The 20,860-nt window shown below is 42.4% G+C and overlaps 1 protein-coding gene across 8 annotated transcripts in view; it reads right to left on the bottom strand.

The window, feature by feature from the left end:
• Window positions 1-20,860, bottom strand: part of ULK4 (unc-51 like kinase 4) — a 448,425-nt gene that overhangs the window by 404,940 nt on the left and 22,625 nt on the right. For all 8 annotated transcript variants that reach the window (XM_045007197.1, XM_045007203.1, XM_045007201.1 and 5 more), the window contains 8 exons: window positions 16,224-16,325; window positions 15,365-15,448; window positions 5,334-5,409; window positions 4,762-4,857; window positions 4,346-4,467; window positions 4,121-4,190; window positions 3,867-3,966; window positions 3,020-3,124 (listed from right to left, as the gene is read on the bottom strand). In XM_045007197.1, the coding sequence (XP_044863132.1) occupies window positions 3,020-3,124; window positions 3,867-3,966; window positions 4,121-4,190; window positions 4,346-4,467; window positions 4,762-4,857; window positions 5,334-5,409; window positions 15,365-15,448; window positions 16,224-16,325 (755 nt within the window). The remainder of the gene's footprint in view (window positions 1-3,019; window positions 3,125-3,866; window positions 3,967-4,120; window positions 4,191-4,345; window positions 4,468-4,761; window positions 4,858-5,333; window positions 5,410-15,364; window positions 15,449-16,223; window positions 16,326-20,860) is intronic.

Raw genomic sequence — 20,860 nt, 5'->3', positions numbered from 1 at the left:
GTTTCGTGCTTGCTGCTTGATTTTCTGGTTTTCTGACCCAGCTTAACTGCTGGCATCTGACTCATGGTTCCTGACTTCCAGTTCATCTGACTCCTCCTCTGACTCCCACCTCTGACTCCCTCGTATCCTGACCTAGCCTGACTCTGGTTCCCGATTCATGGTTCTGATCTCCAGTTTGTCTCCTCCTCCTGACCTCCCAGTGTCCCAACTCAGCTGACTCTTGACTCCTGCCTCATAACTGTGGACTCTGGCTTTAGTAGGTCTGGCAGCCCACAACCCAAACATGACAGCTTGTTCGGACCACTATAAGCCTGTGGGACTGAGCTCAGTGCAAGAAGGATGGACCCAGCAGCACAACCACAGTCACCAGACGTATCAGACTCGCCCAACATGGATAATCAAGCACTGCAGGCTTAAGTTGCACAGCTGATCTTGGACAACCAGCAGCTGTAGGAGCAAGCAAGGCAAATCAGCATCGAGAACACTGCAAATACAGCCTGCTGCACCTTTCCCCAAACAGGGGGCCCATGATATCCTGGCCTGAACAGTCTGGTAGTTGCAGGGTTTCATAAACCAATGCCATCTTCTGTTTCTGATGTGTCCCCAGACCTAAGCCTCTGACCCAGCCAAGGTGGCCTTGGTAATTGGCATGCTGACAGTAAGTACATTAGATTACCCTCCTCTCCCTCCCCCACACTGGAAGACCATACCCCAAGTGCTGTCAAACTGAGCGACCTTTCTCCAACTGATGTCTGACATCTTTGATGACCTTCACCGAGCCAGGCTGTTCACAACTGGACAGTCCCTGCAATGTGCATGACCTACAATGTTTTTCAGGCTTCTCAAACTTCTACCAGAGGTTCATTTAGAATTCTTCAAAACACAAGCCAAGCCCCTTCCTGCCACACTCCAGAAAAACATGCAGTTCCATTGGTCACCCAAGGCCCAGCACATATTCAAGCAGTCAAAGCTTGCCTTCTCCGCAGCTCCAGTATTGGCCTACCCAGGTGCAATGCAAGCTTTTGTTGTGGAAACAGATGTCTTTAGTATGTCAGTCAGGGCAGTCCTCTCCCGAAGGCAAATACTGCACCCTATCACCTACTACTTGAGGAAGCTCATCCACGCTGAGCAAAACTGCAAGATCTTCAACAAGAGCTCCTGGCAATTAAAATCACCTTCGAAGAGAAGCAACACTACTTGGAAAGGGCCCACCATCAGGTCCAAGTGTTCACTGACCACAAGAACCAGAGATTCCCACGCAGGGCTAAGTCCCTAAACCAACGACAGCTCCAGTGCCCTATTCTTCTCCTGGTTAAACTTTACCTTGACCTACTGCCCAGAAATGGCAAGGTCAACACCTTTTCCCAAAGATATGGCTCTGGCCCATGAGGTCCCAGTTTGGAATCCAAACTACAGTGTATGCATCTCACTGTTTCCATGTCCATATCGAATCAATTCATTGGGTGGGGGGGGGGAGGGAGGGAAATCAGCCAAGTGTTTTCCTCAATAACCTCTCATTTATATTGGCCAAAATCAGAGTTCCCACTGAAGGCAGAAGCAGATTTTTAAAATTCACAGTTAACATTAGGCTTGATTAACTACCAGCGATTGCTGAAGTATCATGTCCTTTTATTCCCTGGTGTTTACCTGAGAGTAATATTTACCTGGCAAACTGCTCTCAAACAAATGGTTGAGCCAAAGTTGTGGTAAAAAAAATTTTCCAGGAAAATGTCTCAGAGACTTGACAAAAAGTCAGGCTATGTCATGAAAAAACCAAAACCAAAACCTACTTGATCAATCATTAAATGTCACCTGCTCCTGGGCCTATCATGGTCTACAACAGGACATATTGGACTGGACTTGAGTTTAAACCAGGTTAACTAGAATCATGTTTAAAAGTGGCCTTTACTGGAAAGATGCTAACACAGTTTCACTGGCCAGTGAATTCATGGATGAAATGCACTATCAACAGCAAAGACAAGCCAGGGACAAATGGACTCACCAGTCAAATCAAGTGTAGTTTTAAATGATGGGAAAAATTATTTCAAAACAAAACTATCCTCAAAAGCCAACTATTTAGATTGTTATAAGGAGGTGATAATAGGGTGACTTAAAATGGTGAAACCAAGGAACAGTAACTATTAAAAACAAAGGGGTTTTGTTTATTTTTCAGTTTAAAGCATAGATCTTTTTAGTAAGTACAGACTGTAAGCAACAGTCTTTCCACAGTTAGAATGACAGCTGCCTCCGGTACAAAATATTTCAGTCCAAACACCTGCAATTTATTAATTAAAGTTGTTTAAAACAACTTGATTTTTTGTACATAGAAGCCATCACACCATTCAGCACAAGTGGCAGTCTCTGCTCAAGACTCTCTGTACTAGAGGAGTTTTCCAGATCAGGATTAAGGTGCCATAGCAGAGAATTGTGAACATTTGTCGAGTGTTGCCTGCAATTTTAGTCTCTCATTTTCAGAAACATTCAATTAATATTTTTTAGAAGAATTAATGTCTAAACCTTGCCAATTTTTCTGCACCCTGCAAACATCCCGCAACAGAAGTCCGTGTGAAAATCTAATCCTAGTGTAAAAGGATTAGTATCCAGTGAGAAGACACCTACATCTACAAAGTTTCACTTTAATAAGCATACCTTTAAATAAATATCTGTCAAGACTATATATTACTGGAGTTTAATAAGTGAATGCAAGATATCAAAAGTTAAATCTGCAAGGGCACCAAATGCAACATTTAGTAGCTTCCACTAATTGTGGGAAACCCTTTCAGATTAATATTTGATCTCCAAATAAATCAGTTCTCCATACTGACAGTATAATAGGGCCATACAAAACTGCAGAAATCTTGTCAAAAGGCTAAGCAGATGACTGGATGGAGCTGTTTATGATAAGAACAATAAAGGAAAGGAAAAGAGTGGTCACTCTATTGCACAGATAAATCTTTAAACAAATAGCACAGCACAGCAAGTTCCTTAATCTATTCTTTAGTATCTTACTTTGCCATACCTTTGGATTGTCAATAATAGGGGTTACAAAAAGGTCAGACTCTGTGTAGATGAGCTCTTTCATCTTGGACTCCATGTCCTGCTGGCTTGAGTGTACATTTTTACCCTAGAACAAGAACAAAAATACAGTAGTCAGGTTTGTAAGAAAACTTTTCAAAATGTTTGCTGCAATATTTCTTTTAAACATTACCAAACTGCATTGTATGGATAACGCAAATACTCTGTGTTTGTATTATTTGCTTTATGGTAGTGAATAGATTCCTTAACTAAGATCAGGTCCCACTGTGCTAGCCACTATACAAACATACAGTAAGGGTATGTCTACACTATGAAATGAGGTCGAATTTATAGAAGTCGGTTTTTCAAAAATCGTTTTTATACAGTCGATTGTGTGTGTCCCCACACAAAAATGCTTTAAGTGCATTAAGTCGGCAGACTGCATGTGTGTGTGTGTGTGTGTGTGTGTGTGTGTGTGTGTGTGTGTGTGTAACTATAACACTCCTGGTAATAATGTTTTCTAATGTTTGTGTAACATACTACAGTAACCTTGTTACCCTTTTTATTTAATTAATTTATGTATTCGTCTGGCAATCTCTTATTTCTCTTAATTAAGGGGCAAGAGACGCTGAGCTCCCAAAGTCTGGGTTAGTGCAGGGGCAAGTTTGACCCCTGGTGTAATTAACAGCAGCCCTGAGAATTGATCTTAAAATTCTGTAAATATGTAGGTTTGGGGATTTTTTTGTTTTTAATTTCAAGGGGGAATGGAGTGCAAGTTGGCTTTATAATGGAATCCAGGTTGCAATATTAACTATGGAAATATAGCTCTCTCACAATAATATACTTCTCACCTTTGTCAAGCATAAAGTTCTTTGTTCTGAATTCTGAGTTAAGGCAGCAGCAACACTATTCATTTCTACTGCAGTGCTAGTCCTCGGAGTGGGACGAGAGCTGAAAGACATTTTACAAAAATAAAAGAAAAGTGCTGATTAGGTTTCATGGATTACAGGACTATTCTGGATTATGAAGCCTCTACATAACCTCTACCTCCCAAACATGCTCTTTTCTAGCTTGTTTTTTTAAATTGCTCTTTAGTTCGTCATACCTCAGAAGAAATATGGACTCATTTGATTCACCACCAGGTGCGCTTTTAGGCCGCAACTCAGATGGATTTTCTGTTAAAAACAAAATGAAACATAGAAGTCATATTCATTTAAAAATTAAAAGGAATAAAATTTATGGAACAGGCATACTGTTGGGATTACAAGGCTGATCAGATTTACAGAACACACATCTGAAATGAGACAATATTAGCAATACATAATCTTACCTAGTTTGAAAGATTTATTAAGTTGCTTATTATCTGTTCGTGAGGATGACATGTCATTCAAATTTTTATGGGTATCCAATGGGTCCTTGGTATCTCTAGATACAAACAACTCTGTGGTTTCACTGTTGTTTAATAAGAGATGCTAGTTAGATACTAGTTACTTAACACACTTGAAAAAAAAAATCAATACTATAGTGTTTTTATATTTGCACTAGTGTTCGCAATAGTGATGGATAAGTTTCAAGAAACAAGATTCAAGATACATTCATGCTATAAAAGTATAACAATTTTTAAAACATTTTTATAAATAAAAATACAAATAATGACCAGAAAACAGTTTTGGTTTTTTTTTAATAGTAAAAAGGATATATGTCTACTTATATTATAAAATGTTAATTTCACTGAACGTATTGTACCTTGAGCTTATGTCCTGACTATTTGCAGAATCATCATCATATCTGCTGAAAGCATCTTTCCAGAATGGATGCTGTAACACGTCTGTCCAGTTCAATCTTTGTAATACAACAGAATAAAGATATTGAAACAGCACTACAATATAGTACTATGATTTAATAGTCTATGAATTTCTCAGCAACTGACAAACCTGTTATTATGTAACAATGTAATCATACCATTTGTAAGTCACAAGCCCAGTAAAATAGATATTTTAACTGCTTTCTTCTCCCACTTTAAAAACAAGTTTGGACTGATTTTAAATTTTCTATTATTCTAAAATTGCCATCAGTACCATTATCCTGGTGTTCACTTGTTTAGTACTGATTAAATTACTCTGATAATCAAAACACTCAGCACAAATCTTTGTATGAGAACAATATTAATTAACTGCAACATATTCAAAACAGACAGTTACATCTTTTGCAGATGTAATCTGCAAAATGTCACGAATTCAGTATTGCAATAGTCATCGCTTTTCGGAAGAGGAGAAAACATCATATGTGATTAATTGTCCTGGATTAGACCACTTTACCTCTTTTGAGGATCCTTTTGAAGCAAACCATCCAGCAAACTAAGGAAGTGTGAAGACGGTTTGGGAAGAGCCGAACCTATAAACAGAAGAACTTCAAATAATAAAATGAATTTAGCCTAAAACTAGAATGATTATATGAATAATAAAAGAAATAGAGTTCATATATAAAAGTCCTGTTCCTGCTAGTCACTTAAGACAAGGGATATACATGGGTACAGAGGTCTGTCTACTTGTATAAGATAACACAACCAGAACCTAAGACAGAAGCTTCCAGTAACTAAGCAGCAGTAATTTTAAAAGTTTCTAAAAGGAAACATTCACACTGGGACAATTCTCATACAGTATAAAAGAAATGGTTATTCACCCTGTGCAGTAAATGTAGTTCCTCAAGATGTGTCCTTCTATGGATGCCCCCACCCTAGGTGCATTTGCACCCCCTGTGTGTTTGATTGGAAATTTCTCATAGCAGTGTCCATTTAGCCCATGCACGTACGCTAGTCAGCCTTGTGCAATTGTTATATAGCATGGCGTGGGTGGACCACCCTCAGTTCCTTCTCTACAGCAAAGCCCTATAGGAGAGAACACCGAAGCAGAGCAGGAGGAGTGCAGGTAATGGAGCATCCATAGAAACCACATCTTGAAGAAATGCAGTTACTGCACAGAGTGAGAAACCATTTATTCTTCTTCGAGTAGTGTCCCTATGGGTGCTCCATTCTAGGTGGTTATTTAGTAGCCCCCCCTTTAAGGAGGAGGCAGCAGCTTTGGAGTCGAGTCCAGCATGGAAGAAAGTACTTCTGATATGATGTTTGACTCCACTGTAGAGTCACAAGTTATTGCACAGTGTTCAGCAAAACGTATGCATAGAAGCCCAAGAAGCAGCTTTACATATTTCAGTAATGGACAGCTTTTTGAGAAATGCCATAGAAGTGGAAATGAATTTCATACAGTGAGTTTGTATGTCCGAAGGTGTTAGAATATCATGCGATTTGTAGAAATTAATTCAGTCAGATATCCACTTGGAAAGTCTTTGATTAGAGATTGCAGATCCTTTGATCTATCTGTGAGTGAGAGAAACAATTTGGGGTCTTTCTGATGGGTTTAGAGTTCTATCCTGACAGAAGGCCAGGGCTCTCCTGACATCAACGGTGTGCAACAATGCCTCTTGTTTATCTAGGTGAGGTTTAGGGTAGAAGAATGGCAGATGAATGGGTTGATTAATATGTAATTCAGAGGTAACTGTTACACCCACAGTTTTCAGAATCCAAAGCAGTGGTAATTTAACTGTTTCTCTCCAGGTCATGTCAGGAATAAATCATAGGGGACACAGTTCCTTCCTCTGTCTGATAAATGATTGATAAAAACAAGAGTGCTTTTACATAAAATTACTCTTTTATTAGGTCTCAAGCAAGCGCACACACACACACACACACACACACACACACACACACACACTGTAGCAGTAGGTTCAGAACACCCCAAACATTTATACAGACCGAGATGGATTCGAGTGATTAGCAACCAGGCTTCTAGGGGCTCTCCTTCCATCCAGTTGCTGGGAAGTTTAGGTATCAGCTCCTTGCCTAAAGAAAAGTTTCCTCAGACTGCTCCAAAGCATGCTTTCTAACTAACTCTAGATTTTCTCCCGACAAAGCACATAGCCTATTAGAGGCTATTATGAGTTATTTCCCTCGCAACAGCCAATAACAATTCATTATTATCCTTATCAAAGCAGCTTCAGAAATAATAAAAATAATAATAATAATCTTACAAACAGACAACCAGAATCAAGGTCAGTTTTCCGCCCCCAATGAATCTGTCCTTTTCACTTTATCTATCCCAGTCAGTAAAACTGCAGCTTGCAGCTCTTTTTGTCTGCCTAAGCAAGGCCAGATTTTTCTCCTGACTCTATGGTGTCCTCGATTCTAACTGCTAGAGGGTATGGGGGAGGGGAGAGAGAGGCTAAGTGCGCAAGATGACTGCAGATTATATCAAATCCAGTTCTCTCACAACAATGTTAGGTAGAAATTTGACCTTATCCTTAAAAAAATACTGTGAAAGGAGGGCATGCCATAATGGCTCTAATTTCCCCAACCTGTCATGCTGACATGATGGCTATCAGGAATGCCATTTTCACTGAAAAATGGAGAAGAAAGCAGGTAGCCATCAGTTTAAACGGTGGCCTTGTAAGGCATTTAAGAACCAGATTGAGTTCCCAAACCGGAGTATGATGCTTGACTGACAAAGATTTCTGAGCCCCCTTAGGAACCTCACTGTCGTTAGGTGAGCAAAACAGGAAGGAATAAAGGGTGGGAATAACGCTCTGCTGGAGAATATAAAGCCATGCTGGCTGTCAGGTGGACTCTAATGGAGCTCAGCGATAGCCTTAAACTTTTTAGAGTTAGGACACAGACCAGTATATCTGGCAGCAATGAGGTTGTCAGTGGAATACGTTTGAGGTCACACCAACAGACAAGTCTTGTCCATTTTTAAGATATGGGTAGGAGATCGTTTTCCGCTGTATAATACTATTATTCTTACCTCCTCAGAGCAGGTTGTCTCTAATCCCATGAACCATCAATCAACCATGCTTTGAGATTAAGAACTTTGAGGTTGGGATGTGGGATCTTTCTGCCTTCCTGGAAGAGGAGATGAAGGGTGGCCGGCAGAGTGATCAGTGAGCAAACGGCCAGCTGTATTATGTAAGGAAACCGTGTGTGTCAGGGCCAGCTCGGAAATATTAGGATGACTCTGGCTTTGTCTTTTATTTTCAGTAGAACTTTGGCTATTAGAGGAGTCCGTGGGAATGCATAGAGGTTGTCATAAACAGATAGTTAAGGGTTAATGTCTAGGGGCGGCTCTACGAATTTGGCCGCCCCAAGCAGTCATGCGCAGGAGGTGCACCGGAACCCCGGGAGCAGCGGACCTCCCGCAGGCATGACTGCGGAAGGTCTGCCGGATCCACCTGCCACCCCTGCCAGCAAATGCCGCCCCACGCGCGTGCTTGCCGCGCTGGGGTCTGGAGCCGGCCCTGTTAATGTCTCTTTTACCTGTAAAGAGTTAAGAAGCTCAGTAAACCTGGCTGACACCTGACCAGAGGACCAATAGGGGGACAAGATACTTTCAAATCTTGGTGGAGGGAGTTTGTTTGTGTTTTGTTTTGGGGGTTGTTCGTTCTTGGGACTGAGAGGGACCAGACGTCAATCCAGGCTCTCCAAATCTTTCTGAATCAGTCTTACGTTTCAAACTTGTAAGTAGCACAGGCAAGGCATGTTAGTCTTATGTTTGTTTTCTCAACCTGTAAATGTTTCATTTGCTGAAAGGATTTTTACCTCTGTTTGCTGTAACTTTGAACCTGAGGCTAGAGGGGGTTTTCTCTGGGCTATATAAATCTAAGTACCCTGTAAAGTATTTTCCATCCTGATTTTACAGAGATAATAAAAGAAAAAAAGAGAGGTAAAAATTAAAAGCTTTCTTTTTTAAGAACCTGATTGATTTTTCTTTGTTTTAAGATTCAGGGAATTGGATCTGACCTCACCAGGAGTTGGTGGGGGAAAGAAGGGGGGAAATGGTTAATTTCTCCTTGTTTTAAGATCCAAGGGGTTGGATCTGTGTTCCCCAGGGAAGGTTTTGGGGGGACAGAAAGTGTGCCAGACACTAATTTCTGGCTGGTGGCAGCGATACCAGATCTAAACTAGGAATTAAGCTTAGAAGGGTCCATGCAGGTCCCCACATCTGTACCCTAAAGTTCAGAGTAGGGGAGGAACCTTGACAGAGGTGATCAGACAACCAATGAACGTGAAAGGCAACCCCCAGGGATCGGTGACCCAGCCTGCCTCTGGAGCAAAACTGGGCACATTTCTTGTTTATCACTGTGGCAAACAAGTCTATCTGGGGGGTGCTGAAATTATTTCCCACTCATAATCTTGGAAGAAGTGCCTGCTAAATATATCTGTGATCACATTCTGAACCCCTGGAAGACAACAACCTGATTGTGTATGCACAGGTTACAAAGCTTGACAGCCTCTGCACAAAGGGAGGGGGATCTTGCTCCTCCCTGCCAGTTGATATAAAACAAAGGTTTGGGGGCTGTGCTGGATTGTCTTGCTATGTCAGAAAAGGCCACAAATCTGTGCAGTGCTTTGGCTCTTGCTGTTACTAAATGGAGATGAGCTCCCACGAATTCCAAGTTTTGTACAGGGCTCAGAGTGAATTTTTTAATGTTCAATTGTAGGCCCAATTTGAGGAAGAGATCTATGGCTTCAAAAGTTACCCATGAAGTGACCCTTCGGCAGCCAATCATCCAGGTAACAGGCCACTAAAATACCTTGCCTGCGGAGCTGAACCACTACTACTGACATGACCTTCAAAACGACCCTCGGGGCAGATGACAGGCCAAAAAGGAGCATCCTGTACTGAAGGTTGTCCTGGCCGATAGTAAAACATAGGAATAACTTGTGAGATGGGTGGATCGCAATGTGGAAATATGCATCTAGAAAGTCAAGGGCTGAGAACCAATTCCTTTGATCGAGTGACAGAATTATCACCTGCAAATGTCACCATTTTGAATTTTGGTGCTTTCACGTAAGTGTTGAGTAGCCTCAAATCTAGAATGGGGCTCTAACTGCCATTCTTTTTTTGGTACCAGGAAGTACCTTAAATAAAATCCCTTTCCTCTGTGCTGCATGAGAACTGGTTCTATAGCACCCAAGTATAGAAGAGAGTCCATTTCTTCATGAAGCAAGCTCTAAAGAGGCATTGGGCAGGGGGGTTGGTTGGTGGAAGGGTCGTAAAGTGGATGGCATACTCTTGGGAGATGACCTCCAAAACCCACTTGTTTGTGGAAATAGACTCTGAAGCCTGCCTGAAGTGGTAAAAGGTGGTCGCTGAAGGGAGGAAGACAGCTGAATTGGTGCAGCTGGTAAGGATGAGGATGGTCATTCAAGACCTCAAACTGCCCATCAAATTGCTGCTTGGAGTTGGAAGGGTCTGAGGTCAAAGGCTGAGAGGTGGATGGTTTCCGTCTTTGGAATTTTAGTCTCTTTTGATGTGGTTCATACAACCTCTAGGAGGTTGGGAATTGCACAGGATCTCTGAGCCATCTGTGTCTTGCTAAACCTTCTCTATACACTTGCCTATAAGAGAACGCAAACTAACCCTGGAGTCCTTTAATGTGCTCAGAGATTCATCCATGCTATCTGAAAACAGTTTAGACCAGGGGTCTCAAACACGCATGCGGCCCGCGGGGCTCTTGCATGTGGCCCTCCAAGCTCCCTGTGCCCACCCCCTCACACCTCTCTGCCTACCCGCGGGATTGCCCCCTGTGGTGCTGCGAGCCCTGCGCCACTCTCTGAAGCAGCTGGCAGCACGCCCCTTCGGTCCGGGAGGGAAGGGGGAAGGAGGCAGAGGGCTTCTGCATTGCCTCCTTCCAGGCACCACCCCCCACAGCTCCCATTGGCTGGGAACAGGGAACCACAGCCAATGGGAGCTTCGTGGGAGGTACCTGGAGGAGCGGCAAGAGCAGCGCATGCACAGAACCCCGAGCCCCTCCCCCAGGGGCTGCAGGGACACAGTTCCAGCTGCTTCCTGGAATGGAGTAGCGCGGGGCCGAGGCAGGCAGGCAGGGAGGGAGCCTGCCCTGGCCCCGGTGTGCGCCGCTGCCACCCCAGAGCCGCTCTAGGTAAGGTGTGCCAGGCTGCAGCTCGCACCCTGAACCCCTCCTGCACCCCAACTCCCTGCCCTGAGCCCCCTGCCACACTCCACACCCCTCTTGTACTCCCTGTCCTCAGCCACCTGCTGCACCCTGCACCCCGACCCCTTGCTGCATCCCTCACCCTCTTGCACCCCACATCCCAACTCCCTGCCCTGAGCCCCCTGCCGCACCCTGCACCCTTTCTGCACCCCCTGGGGCAGCGTTGGGGTGGGGACTTCGGGGAAGGGATTGGAATGGGGCAGAAAAGGGGTGGGAAGAGGTGGGGCCTAATGGAAGGGGTGGAGTGGGGGCGGAGCCAGAGGCAGCAAGGGGTGTGTGTCAGTGATGTGGCCCTCGGGTCAATGCACTAGTCCTCATGTGGCCCTCATGGTCATTTGAGTTTGAGACCTCTGGTTTAGACCCCCTGAAAGGGAAGTCTTCCACTGTATTCTGGACTTCTTTTGGAAATCTGGAGCCAGAAGTCCCTCTCAATTACCACCATAGAGACTGAATGGGTAGCAGTATCAGCAGCACCGAATAAGGCTTGTAGTGAAGTTCTGGAAGGCAGCTGGCTGTCTGCAATAAATTGCCTGGAATTGCTCTCTACACTCTGCCGGTAAGCGGTCAACAAAAGAGTTCAGTTTGGTGTAATTTATGATATTTCACCATTAATGCCTAGTACTTGGCAATTCTAAATTGTAAGGAGGCTGATAAGATTTTCTACCAAGTAGGTCTAAATGCTTCTGATCTTTGTCATAGGCATAGATTTAGTGTGGTGCTGCCTTCCCCATTTGTTAACTGCATCGACCACAAAGAATTAGGAGAGCAATGAGAAAATAAAACCTCAGATGTTTTGCTGGAAAGTAATATTTCTTATCTGCTTTCTTGCATGTAGATGAAATAGATGTCCAGAAGGGCCACATTGACAGGTAAGGCTACACGGGCAAATGAGACTGTCTGAAAGATGTCAAGCAGCTTATGATACTTTAACCTCGCGAGGGATCTGCAAGGAGTCAGCAATTTTCTTGACCAGATCCTGAAACTGCTTAAAATCATTCTCCAAGGATGGAGGATGAGGCATGACTGCTTCATTCGGAGATGAAAAGGAGATGTTGGTCAGAAGAGAGACCTCTTCATCAGTTCTATCTTCCTGCTCCTCACAGGTTTCTTCTTGAGGATCAGGTCTCCTAGTGAGGGCAGCAGATGAAGGCTGCGCATCTCTGAGCAATGAAGAATTGGGCTCCTCAGCCTGGTCTCGGGGAAAACAAAGCTCCTGAGGTAACAAGCATGCTGTTGGTACCGAGTCTCTGGTTTGCACAGAGCTACTGTGAATCTTGTCCGATTCAAGGGAAATGCAGTAGGAACCCAAGCAGGCTTCTTTGATAAAAAGGAAGCAGAGGAAGAGCTATTCTTGCCTCCTTGGTCTGCCGATGGTCCCAACGATCCCTCCACACCCGAGGCTTTGCCATCTTTCGGCTAACAATGCCCTTGGTACCTTAGGAACCAGCAGCCTCAAAGGTACCAGACTGGAGTGCAGAACATGCAGATCTGGTTGAAGACTCCAACAATCTCAGCTTTTTTGAGGTAGATTCCCTACCTGGTGAACTCAGGGCATGATCTTTGGAAGACTTATGAGAGGTCTTCATCTTAGATGCCCTCGAGAAGCATGGCTTAGAAATAGTGGAGGCAGCAGACTTGCTTGGAGAATGGTGTACAGGAGGGGTCCCTTGGCCTGGGTCAGAAGACGGATGCAGCGAGCTCACTGTAATGAGGAGATTAAGTTTGATCTCCCTTTTTTTTCTGGCTCTAGATTTCAATGTCAGACAGAAGTTACACTTCTGGGAATGTGCAATTCCCCAAGACAAACAATGCACTGGGAGTACCCATCACTTACCAGGATTGCCTCCTGGCACGACAGACATTTGAAACTAAGAGAAGCCAGGGGTAACCTCCCAGTGAACAAGAATTACCTTATCTACTCACTAACATCTATCTATATAATATATGAGAAGTTTTTCTTCTAATTTTTTTTTAAACTAGGAAGCTAAAGCTACTACTGCTTACTAACTACCGGTAATTACACTAATACTAAGACCTACTATAAATGAAGCACTAGAATAAAAACTGGGACACAGCTGAAGTAATCTCAACAGGGACAACTGCCAGAGCTCCATCTCAGGCTGAGGCGGTTGAGAAGCAACTGAGGGCTGTTTGCCTGTGCACTGCTATGTACCAACTCACAGGACATGACACAGGCTGAATGCACATTGCTATGAAAAGTCTCCAATCAATAGCACAGGGGATGCAAGTGCACACATAGGACACTATTCAAAGAATAACATCCCATTACTTATAGAACAAAAGACTTAACTGTATGCTGTATACAATTTTTAATTAACCATGTCTTAAATTTAATTTAAAAAATAAATTCAAAACACACAATGAATCCAAAGTCCTAAATATGACCTTTTGCATTTTAAAGGATGCTTAAGAGGAAATGTTCTGCCCTCAAATGCACACAAAACTCTCTGAATGTAATTAAAATTCTGCACAGGCGCACAAGGGTAGAATTTCATCCTTCAAGGAATTTCTTCCCAAAATCTAGAGTTGAAACACCTAGTCAATTATCAGATACGATCAATTCCCTGTACCACAGAAAGATTTCATGTATTGAATTTAAAAAAAACATTCAATATACAGGGTCATATTCTGAGCTCCTACGATTAACAGAAATCCCACTGAATCCAGTGGAAACTGTACACATAGATGAAGGGCAGCATGGCCCATAGTATATAAATTATTCAAAAGAAATGATTTGTTCTGAGAAAGACTACATCTAATTTTACAATTAATGTTTGTTTTACCAAACAAGTAAAAAAGACATAAAAACACAAATTCTAAGTGACTCATGAGTACAGTTCCATATGCAATCCTCTAGCACCATATGATGACAGGACAGTAACTGTACAAAATTTTGCTACAGCATGGAGTCACAAGGGCTCAGATAAGTCCGTTTTTATACTGTTGTGTGTGTTGTTTCAAAATTTGTTCTTTACTGTGTAGTCTCTGGGTATATTTAGGCTAAGGGAAATATTCAGTACTTACTGCTGCAGTAGACAGAATTCGGAGATTTTATTTGAAGTTCACATTTAATTAGGGTTGCCAATTTTGGTTGGCCATATTCCTAGAAGTTTCCCCTCATGACATCATCTTTAATTAAAGATTAATCTTGAATTCCTAGAGACTCCAAGACAATCTTAGAGGGTTAACAACTCTACGTTTAATACACATACAGTGGATGGAAGAGGAATGTGTAGCAGGCAAGAGACTGAGCAGCTCCAAATCCACTTTAAATTGTCTGCACCATTCACCACTTTCCCAGGATCATTTTCATACCTCAGGTTAACAGGCACAAATCTAACTGATTCAGCTAGTCACTACAGAATACCACATTAGTATACTCAGTGCAAACTAAATGCAAACTAAACTTAGTGCAAACTAAATGAATGCTAAAATCAGTGCAAATTACACTGCCTTGCCACTTGTACCCACCTACATCCATTTGCTGACCAAGTTATACCTGCTATGTTATTTAAATTACTATTTATGTCCACTGTTTCAACCCCATATTTCTACTTTGAAACCACACTTCTTCACACGCATCAAAGGCATTTGAGAACAAGTCCATAGCAAGTTTTAGAAATTTTACTAAACCGTTTTTGCATCAGAGCAAAAAAACCTCTGAATTTCTTTATTAACATGACAAAAAGTGCTGCTTTGTCTTGCTTTGAGAACTCAATGTAGTCAATGTAATTTAACCCAATTTAAAAACAAAACGCCGTTTGCTGTGAAAAACAAGTATCAGAAATTTTAACCTAAAAGAATTATTCTTCATTAAATTATAGTTATCTGAAAATAGTGGCTTATACTCAACTAACATGATAATATTGCAACATGATTCTATAATGTCAAGTTAGTAAAGTAATGGCTTAATATGAAATGTAGCAACATATTTCCCTCTAGATAATTGCTTTTACTCTTAATATTTAACTTTATATGAAGTATCCATTTGCCCAGTGGGCAATAATCCAAAAGAACAGAACAGTTAAACTCCAAAAGGAGTCTAGTTCTAATATTCAGTTTAGGGATAGAAATTTCTAACAATTCTGCTAATAAAAGTTTAATTTAATGAAAAAAACACTCTTCCGCAATTAAGAATTTTAAGCAGAATATACTTTGCAAACCAAAAATATTAGTTAGCATAAGAAACGTAACAAAAAACTGACTACTACATTCTAGGCATTACTCTAGTTTGACTCATTTAACTATAAGAAAACCTTACCTTTAGGTTTAGGTGGCAAAGGATTTTCATATAAAATCTGTTCAATTAATTCAGAAAAGCTTTCAGAGAAGAATGGAGGTCTTCCTAGAAGTATAAGTAGATTCACTTAATTCTATCAAACTTGGTTAAACTGCAAAATAATTGTTACTAAATAATCTCATTCAAGAAGCAAGTATCGTCAATCTGAACTCAATTTAACAAATTAATGTCAGTTTAAATACAAATACCCTTGGTGGTGACAGCCAGGGAGCAATGAGGACTGCAGAACAAAACATGAGCAGGACAGCCATTAAGAATGCCCCTTCATGTCTTGTGTCCCAAAACGGGTCTCCATGGTAGCCCCAGATGCCAGCAGAGTGGATAATGAGGACAGCAAGACCCACATCTATGTTAATCTAATAGGCTAGGCTAGCATACTGTGTATGTTGCCACAGGAAGACTGGGCTACAACCCTGCAACCTGGTTTGAAGGAGATTTCACCTTCCCAGATACTCCCTTCCCACTCCCCTTCCCCCTACTCTTCACTAAGCTAAAGTAGTGCAATTGTAAACAGCTAAAGTGAATTTTACCTTTAAAACAATAAATTAATGCATTTGGTAAATTGTTTTAATGCTTAAGAGCATAAAACCCTTGAATGATAGAACGGGAGCTCAAATCTTCATTATAAGTTAGCAAATTATAATTCTGAGCACTAGAGGCAGTTAAAACTATATATTATAATTATACTACAACTCAGATCTTAGTGACATTATCTCAGTTGATTATTTTACAAGGTTCCTAAGTAACTGGAAGTCTTTATATTGTACCAAAAACTCATTTTTCCAAGTTATCACAAATGTCAGATAGATAGAAACACAACCTGAAAACATTTCGTAAAGCAAACAGCCCAATGACCACAGATCACTAGCTATGGAGAAGTCAGCTCCCTTTATTGCTTCTGGAGCGGTGTATACAGGAGATCCTACAAAACAAAAACATATAAGGTAGCTTGGACAATCCATTCAGCATTTATACAATTTAGAATTTTAAAAAACGCCACCATGTCAATCCTCCCACCTCACCTCTAGTGTATGCATTATCTCCATTTAAAGATAAATGCTGAAGCTCAGTTTCCCTAAGTACTTGCTCTGTGGCACAGAGAATGTCAATGTCAGATTTGGGATAGAAACTCAGGAATTTGAATTATATAGTCCTGTGATCACAACCTTACCTCTCATTAGACAACTATCCTCACTTCACTCTGATATACCTTTTCAGGGGGATTGTTTATATTTCTATTTCACTTCCACTACACATAACCTGAGAAGAACATCTACTGTTTTGTGCTGTAATTTTCTAATGTACTAGAGAAAGGTCCAAGTCAAAGATGATGCCCAGATTAGGGGATGGAGTGATGGACAGAATCGTGGTATTGTCCACAGTGATTGAGAAAGGAAGTAGGAGAAGGCTTGAGCTAATGACTAAACATCTATGAGAAGATGTCAGAGACAAAGGTTAAAATTTTAGTTTGGATATATGGAGACAAGAATGAAGAGAGGCAGATCTGTGAGTCATCAGCATTGGATACTGATAACTGAATTTGTGTTTACAGATGAGATTACCAGAGATCAAGTTTAGAGGGAGAAGAGAAAGGGACAAGGCATGAGCCCTGTGGAGCCTGCATAGAAAACTGGCAGGGGAATGAGGCTAATCCCCTAAAGGGCACTCTGAAGAAGCAGTAAGAGAGGTTGGAGGAGAACCAGAAGAGAACTGAGTCATGGAAGCCAAGGGAGATCAAAATTTCAAGAAGAGAGAATGGGTGATGGAGTAAAAGGTAGCTGACAGGTCAATGAGGACAGAGTACTGGTTCTGAGCTTTAGCTAGGAAGAAGTCACTAGAGACTTTGGCGAGAGTGGTTTCAGTGGACTGCAAGGAGCAGAAGCTTGATGGGAGAGGGTTTAGGATGGAACTGAAGGAGAGGAACTCCAGACAATAATTGCAGACAGTATGTTCAATGAGCTAAGGGACAAATGGTGGGGAAGGGAGATGGAACAGTAGTTGTCTGGGTTAAAAAGAAGAGTAAGGAAGGAGATAAGAGAGAAGGCAGATCAGAAGATGGGATGGGGTCACTGAGCCAAGAGGATAGGTTAGAGAACAGACAAGAAGCTTCTGCATCTGTGATGGGGAGAAGGAGGAGAGAGTTGTGGGAGGGATGGGAAGGCCACATTGTATTTTGTCAATTTTCTCTTGGAAGAAGTCAGCCTGTGGGGGGGGGGGGGGAGAGAGAGAGAGAGAGAAGTGGAGGCAGAAGGAGGGGATGATATATATAATAGACCATTTATAGTAGTTTGCCTTTGCGGTTTTTCCACCTTCCTTTGAAGCATCCAATACTGAATGCTGTCATGAACAGGATACCAGACTATATGGACCACTGGTCTGATTCAGTATAGCTATTCCTATGTTAAACTAGTATTAAAGTAGGGTGGAAATAGGTCTACACTCTGTCCTATTGGACTCCCACTCTTTCAAACAATGCCACTTTTCATTAAGATGACCATCATCCACAGTAGCTTCAAATATTCCAACTGTATTTAAAAGCTCTGTGAAGCACATTTGCACAAAGTGTATTCAAAAAGGGCTTCCTCTCTTCTGAGCTCAGTTTGCTGTACACAGACCAGGGGTGAAAGTAACTTATAGGACTTACCGGTACTGCCGGAGTCCGGCGGGGGCGTGGCCTCAACCAGAAGAGGTGTGGCCTCAACCAGAAGAGGAGGTGCCTCTCAAGTTTTAAAGGCCCTGGGGCACCAGCTGTGGCTGGGAGCCCTGGGCCTTTAAATCAACCTAGGGCTCCCAGCTGCAGAGGTGGCTAGGAGCCCCCTGGGGCTCCTGCCACCGCAGAGCTCCAGACCCTTTAAATCCCCCCCGCAGCTCCGGCTGCCGGAGCCGCGGGCAGGATTCAAAGGGCTTTGGGTTGACCGCAGCCGCGGCAGCCCAGAGCCCTTTAAATCTGGCCCCAGCCTGGCCGCCGGAGCCGCGGGTGGGATTTAAGGGGCTCTGGGCTGCCTGCTCTGGCGGGGAGCCCAGAGCCCTTTGCACCAGCTTCCGTGGCAGGGATTTAGTACGGCACGGCGTACTGGCTCTTGCCGGTACACCGTACCGGCTTGCTTTCACCTCTGACACAGACAAAATATAATACATTTACTTAAACTTAGTATTAGTAACAACAGTTTACAGGAATGGAGGTATTTCAGTGTTTGGGAAATTGGGAACACAGCCAAGACAGACAAAATTGCAGTGTCAGTTTTCACAGACTGTACAAGAGAAGAGGAGGGAGAAGAATGCAATGACTTCTCTGTTGGAATGATTTTTTCTTAATACTCTGTGTTTTGTAAAATACACATCACCTTTTGAGTAGAAGCCACAGAACTGAAGATTCATAGAAATGTTTTTCCTTATTTAAAAGGGAGGACCATTTTATGCAATTTAGTTAGATATTGTGTCAGAGTGCCAACCTTGTCCCCATGGGTTCTGCACTTCCAGGCGGTTTATGCTAGCTTCAGAAGCTCACTGCAACCCTCCACATAGCCCTTTTCTCTCTAGGGCCAGGGATACAGTCTACTGAGCCTTTTTCATCATAAGCCAACAAGAAGGTTGGTGAGAGAACTCCCACAGTCTCTGTTGCTCCTACGGCCTCATACCTAAACAGTTTAGCCTCCTGGCCTGACAGAGGCCTGTCTTCCCCTCCCAGGAGGCATTTCTGTAATGGTGGGTTGGGGAGTAACCTGGGCCCACCCTCTTCTCCGGGTTCCAGCCCAGGGACCCGAATGGTAGCAGTTGTTGGCAGCCAACCTTTCACTGCCAGAGTTGCTACATTTCCCTGGACCACTTCCCCACAGCTCTCCTGCTTCTCCCTTCTTCACCCTTACCTTATGGCTGCCTTACCAATGACTTGAGGGTGTCTTCATTAACCAGCCCTTCAGCCACACTTCCTCTCCTCTGGTTCCCTGGCTCTCCTCTGCCTGACTGGAGTGAGTCCTTTTATAGTATCAGAAGGGCCTTAGAGTCAAGTGGTCACATTAGCTTAATGGTCTCACCTGACTCTTTGCAGGTTAATTGGAGTCAGGTGTTCTCATTAGCCTGGAGCAGCCCCTGCTCTGTCAGTCAGGGAACAGGAAACTGTTAATCCAGTGGCCAGTATATCTGCCTTCTGCTACTCTGCTGTACCCAACTAGCCTGGGTCTATCACAATATGTATACCATGCAACTGAGGGGGAGATGAGTCCCAACAAACAGAAAAAATTCCGTTGAATTATTCATAGTATTCACATGATGTCTGTTCCCACAACCCTTGCACTGGTCAAACTCCTGTTGAAGCCAATAAATAGGATATTGGCTACAAATTTAAGCCAATTTCTATGTATTTTTACTTAAATGAAAAATACTGGTAACAACAAAATACACAAATCCGATTATAAACCAAATGGTTTATCAGAATAATCTTCTTTATTTTCCTACAATCCCTTTTCTTTAAGTGGGCTGGAGGGCTGCTAAAATAGTGAAGAAGACATCCTCTCCTATTACATATGATCTTGTAGTCCTTGTGTCGTCCTGGCAGGGAGTGACCATAGAGCTACCTAGATCTTCAGAACATTTCAGATTAAATCACTTATTTACTGATGCCAAATCCCATTTTTGCTCAATACTATACCTACTTAAATACTTTTTACAATATGCCTGAATATAAATCATGAATAATGTTTCATATACAAAAGATAACTTGTAGATACAACATACCTGTCTGCCAATTAACCCCAACATAGGAGGAATAAAAATAGAAAGTTTATTATCTATCCGTATTATACCATAGTCACTAAGGGTTACACAAAAAGTCAACAAAATCTTCAGTTCCATCCTCCTTTCAAGAGCAGATATTGGTTTCTTTTATCCTTAGGTTTTGGTTTGTAAGAAGGGATAGGTTGTTAACTACACCCCTCCCCACACATCTTTATCAGAATAACTGCAATTGTGTATCAAAGAGGTTGTTGGGTTTATGTTTCTTCCTCAATACAGTAGGTTCATCATCATTCTTATTTCTTGCAATATGGAGCTCCATTAAGAAAGTGAAATTTACACAAGCAGGAGACAAAGCTTATTGTCAATAGTTCACTTGTTCCTAATAAGTATTGTGGTTGTGGCAGATCAGCATTGTGAAGAGAGAAAAGCGATCTCTGAAATAGTCCAATCCCATAGCATAGAGCAGGGGTTCTCAAACTGGGGGCTAGGACTTCTCAGGGTTCATGAGGTTATTACATGGGGGGTCGTGAGCTATCAACCTCCACCTCAAACCCCGCTTGCCTCCAGCATTTATAATGGTGTTATTGGGGGGGGGTGTCTCACTCAGAGGCTTGCTGTGTGAAAGGGGTCACCAGTAAAAAAGGTTTGAGACCCACTTGCATAGAGAGTTTTGAAGATTAAGTACCGAACTTTAAATCTGTTCTCATACTTGGTGGCATCTCA

Source organism: Mauremys mutica, chromosome 2, assembly GCF_020497125.1.
Source record: "Mauremys mutica isolate MM-2020 ecotype Southern chromosome 2, ASM2049712v1, whole genome shotgun sequence".
Classification (NCBI taxonomy): domain Eukaryota; kingdom Metazoa; phylum Chordata; order Testudines; family Geoemydidae; genus Mauremys; species Mauremys mutica.
This window is presented reverse-complemented; position numbering and strand designations above follow the sequence as displayed.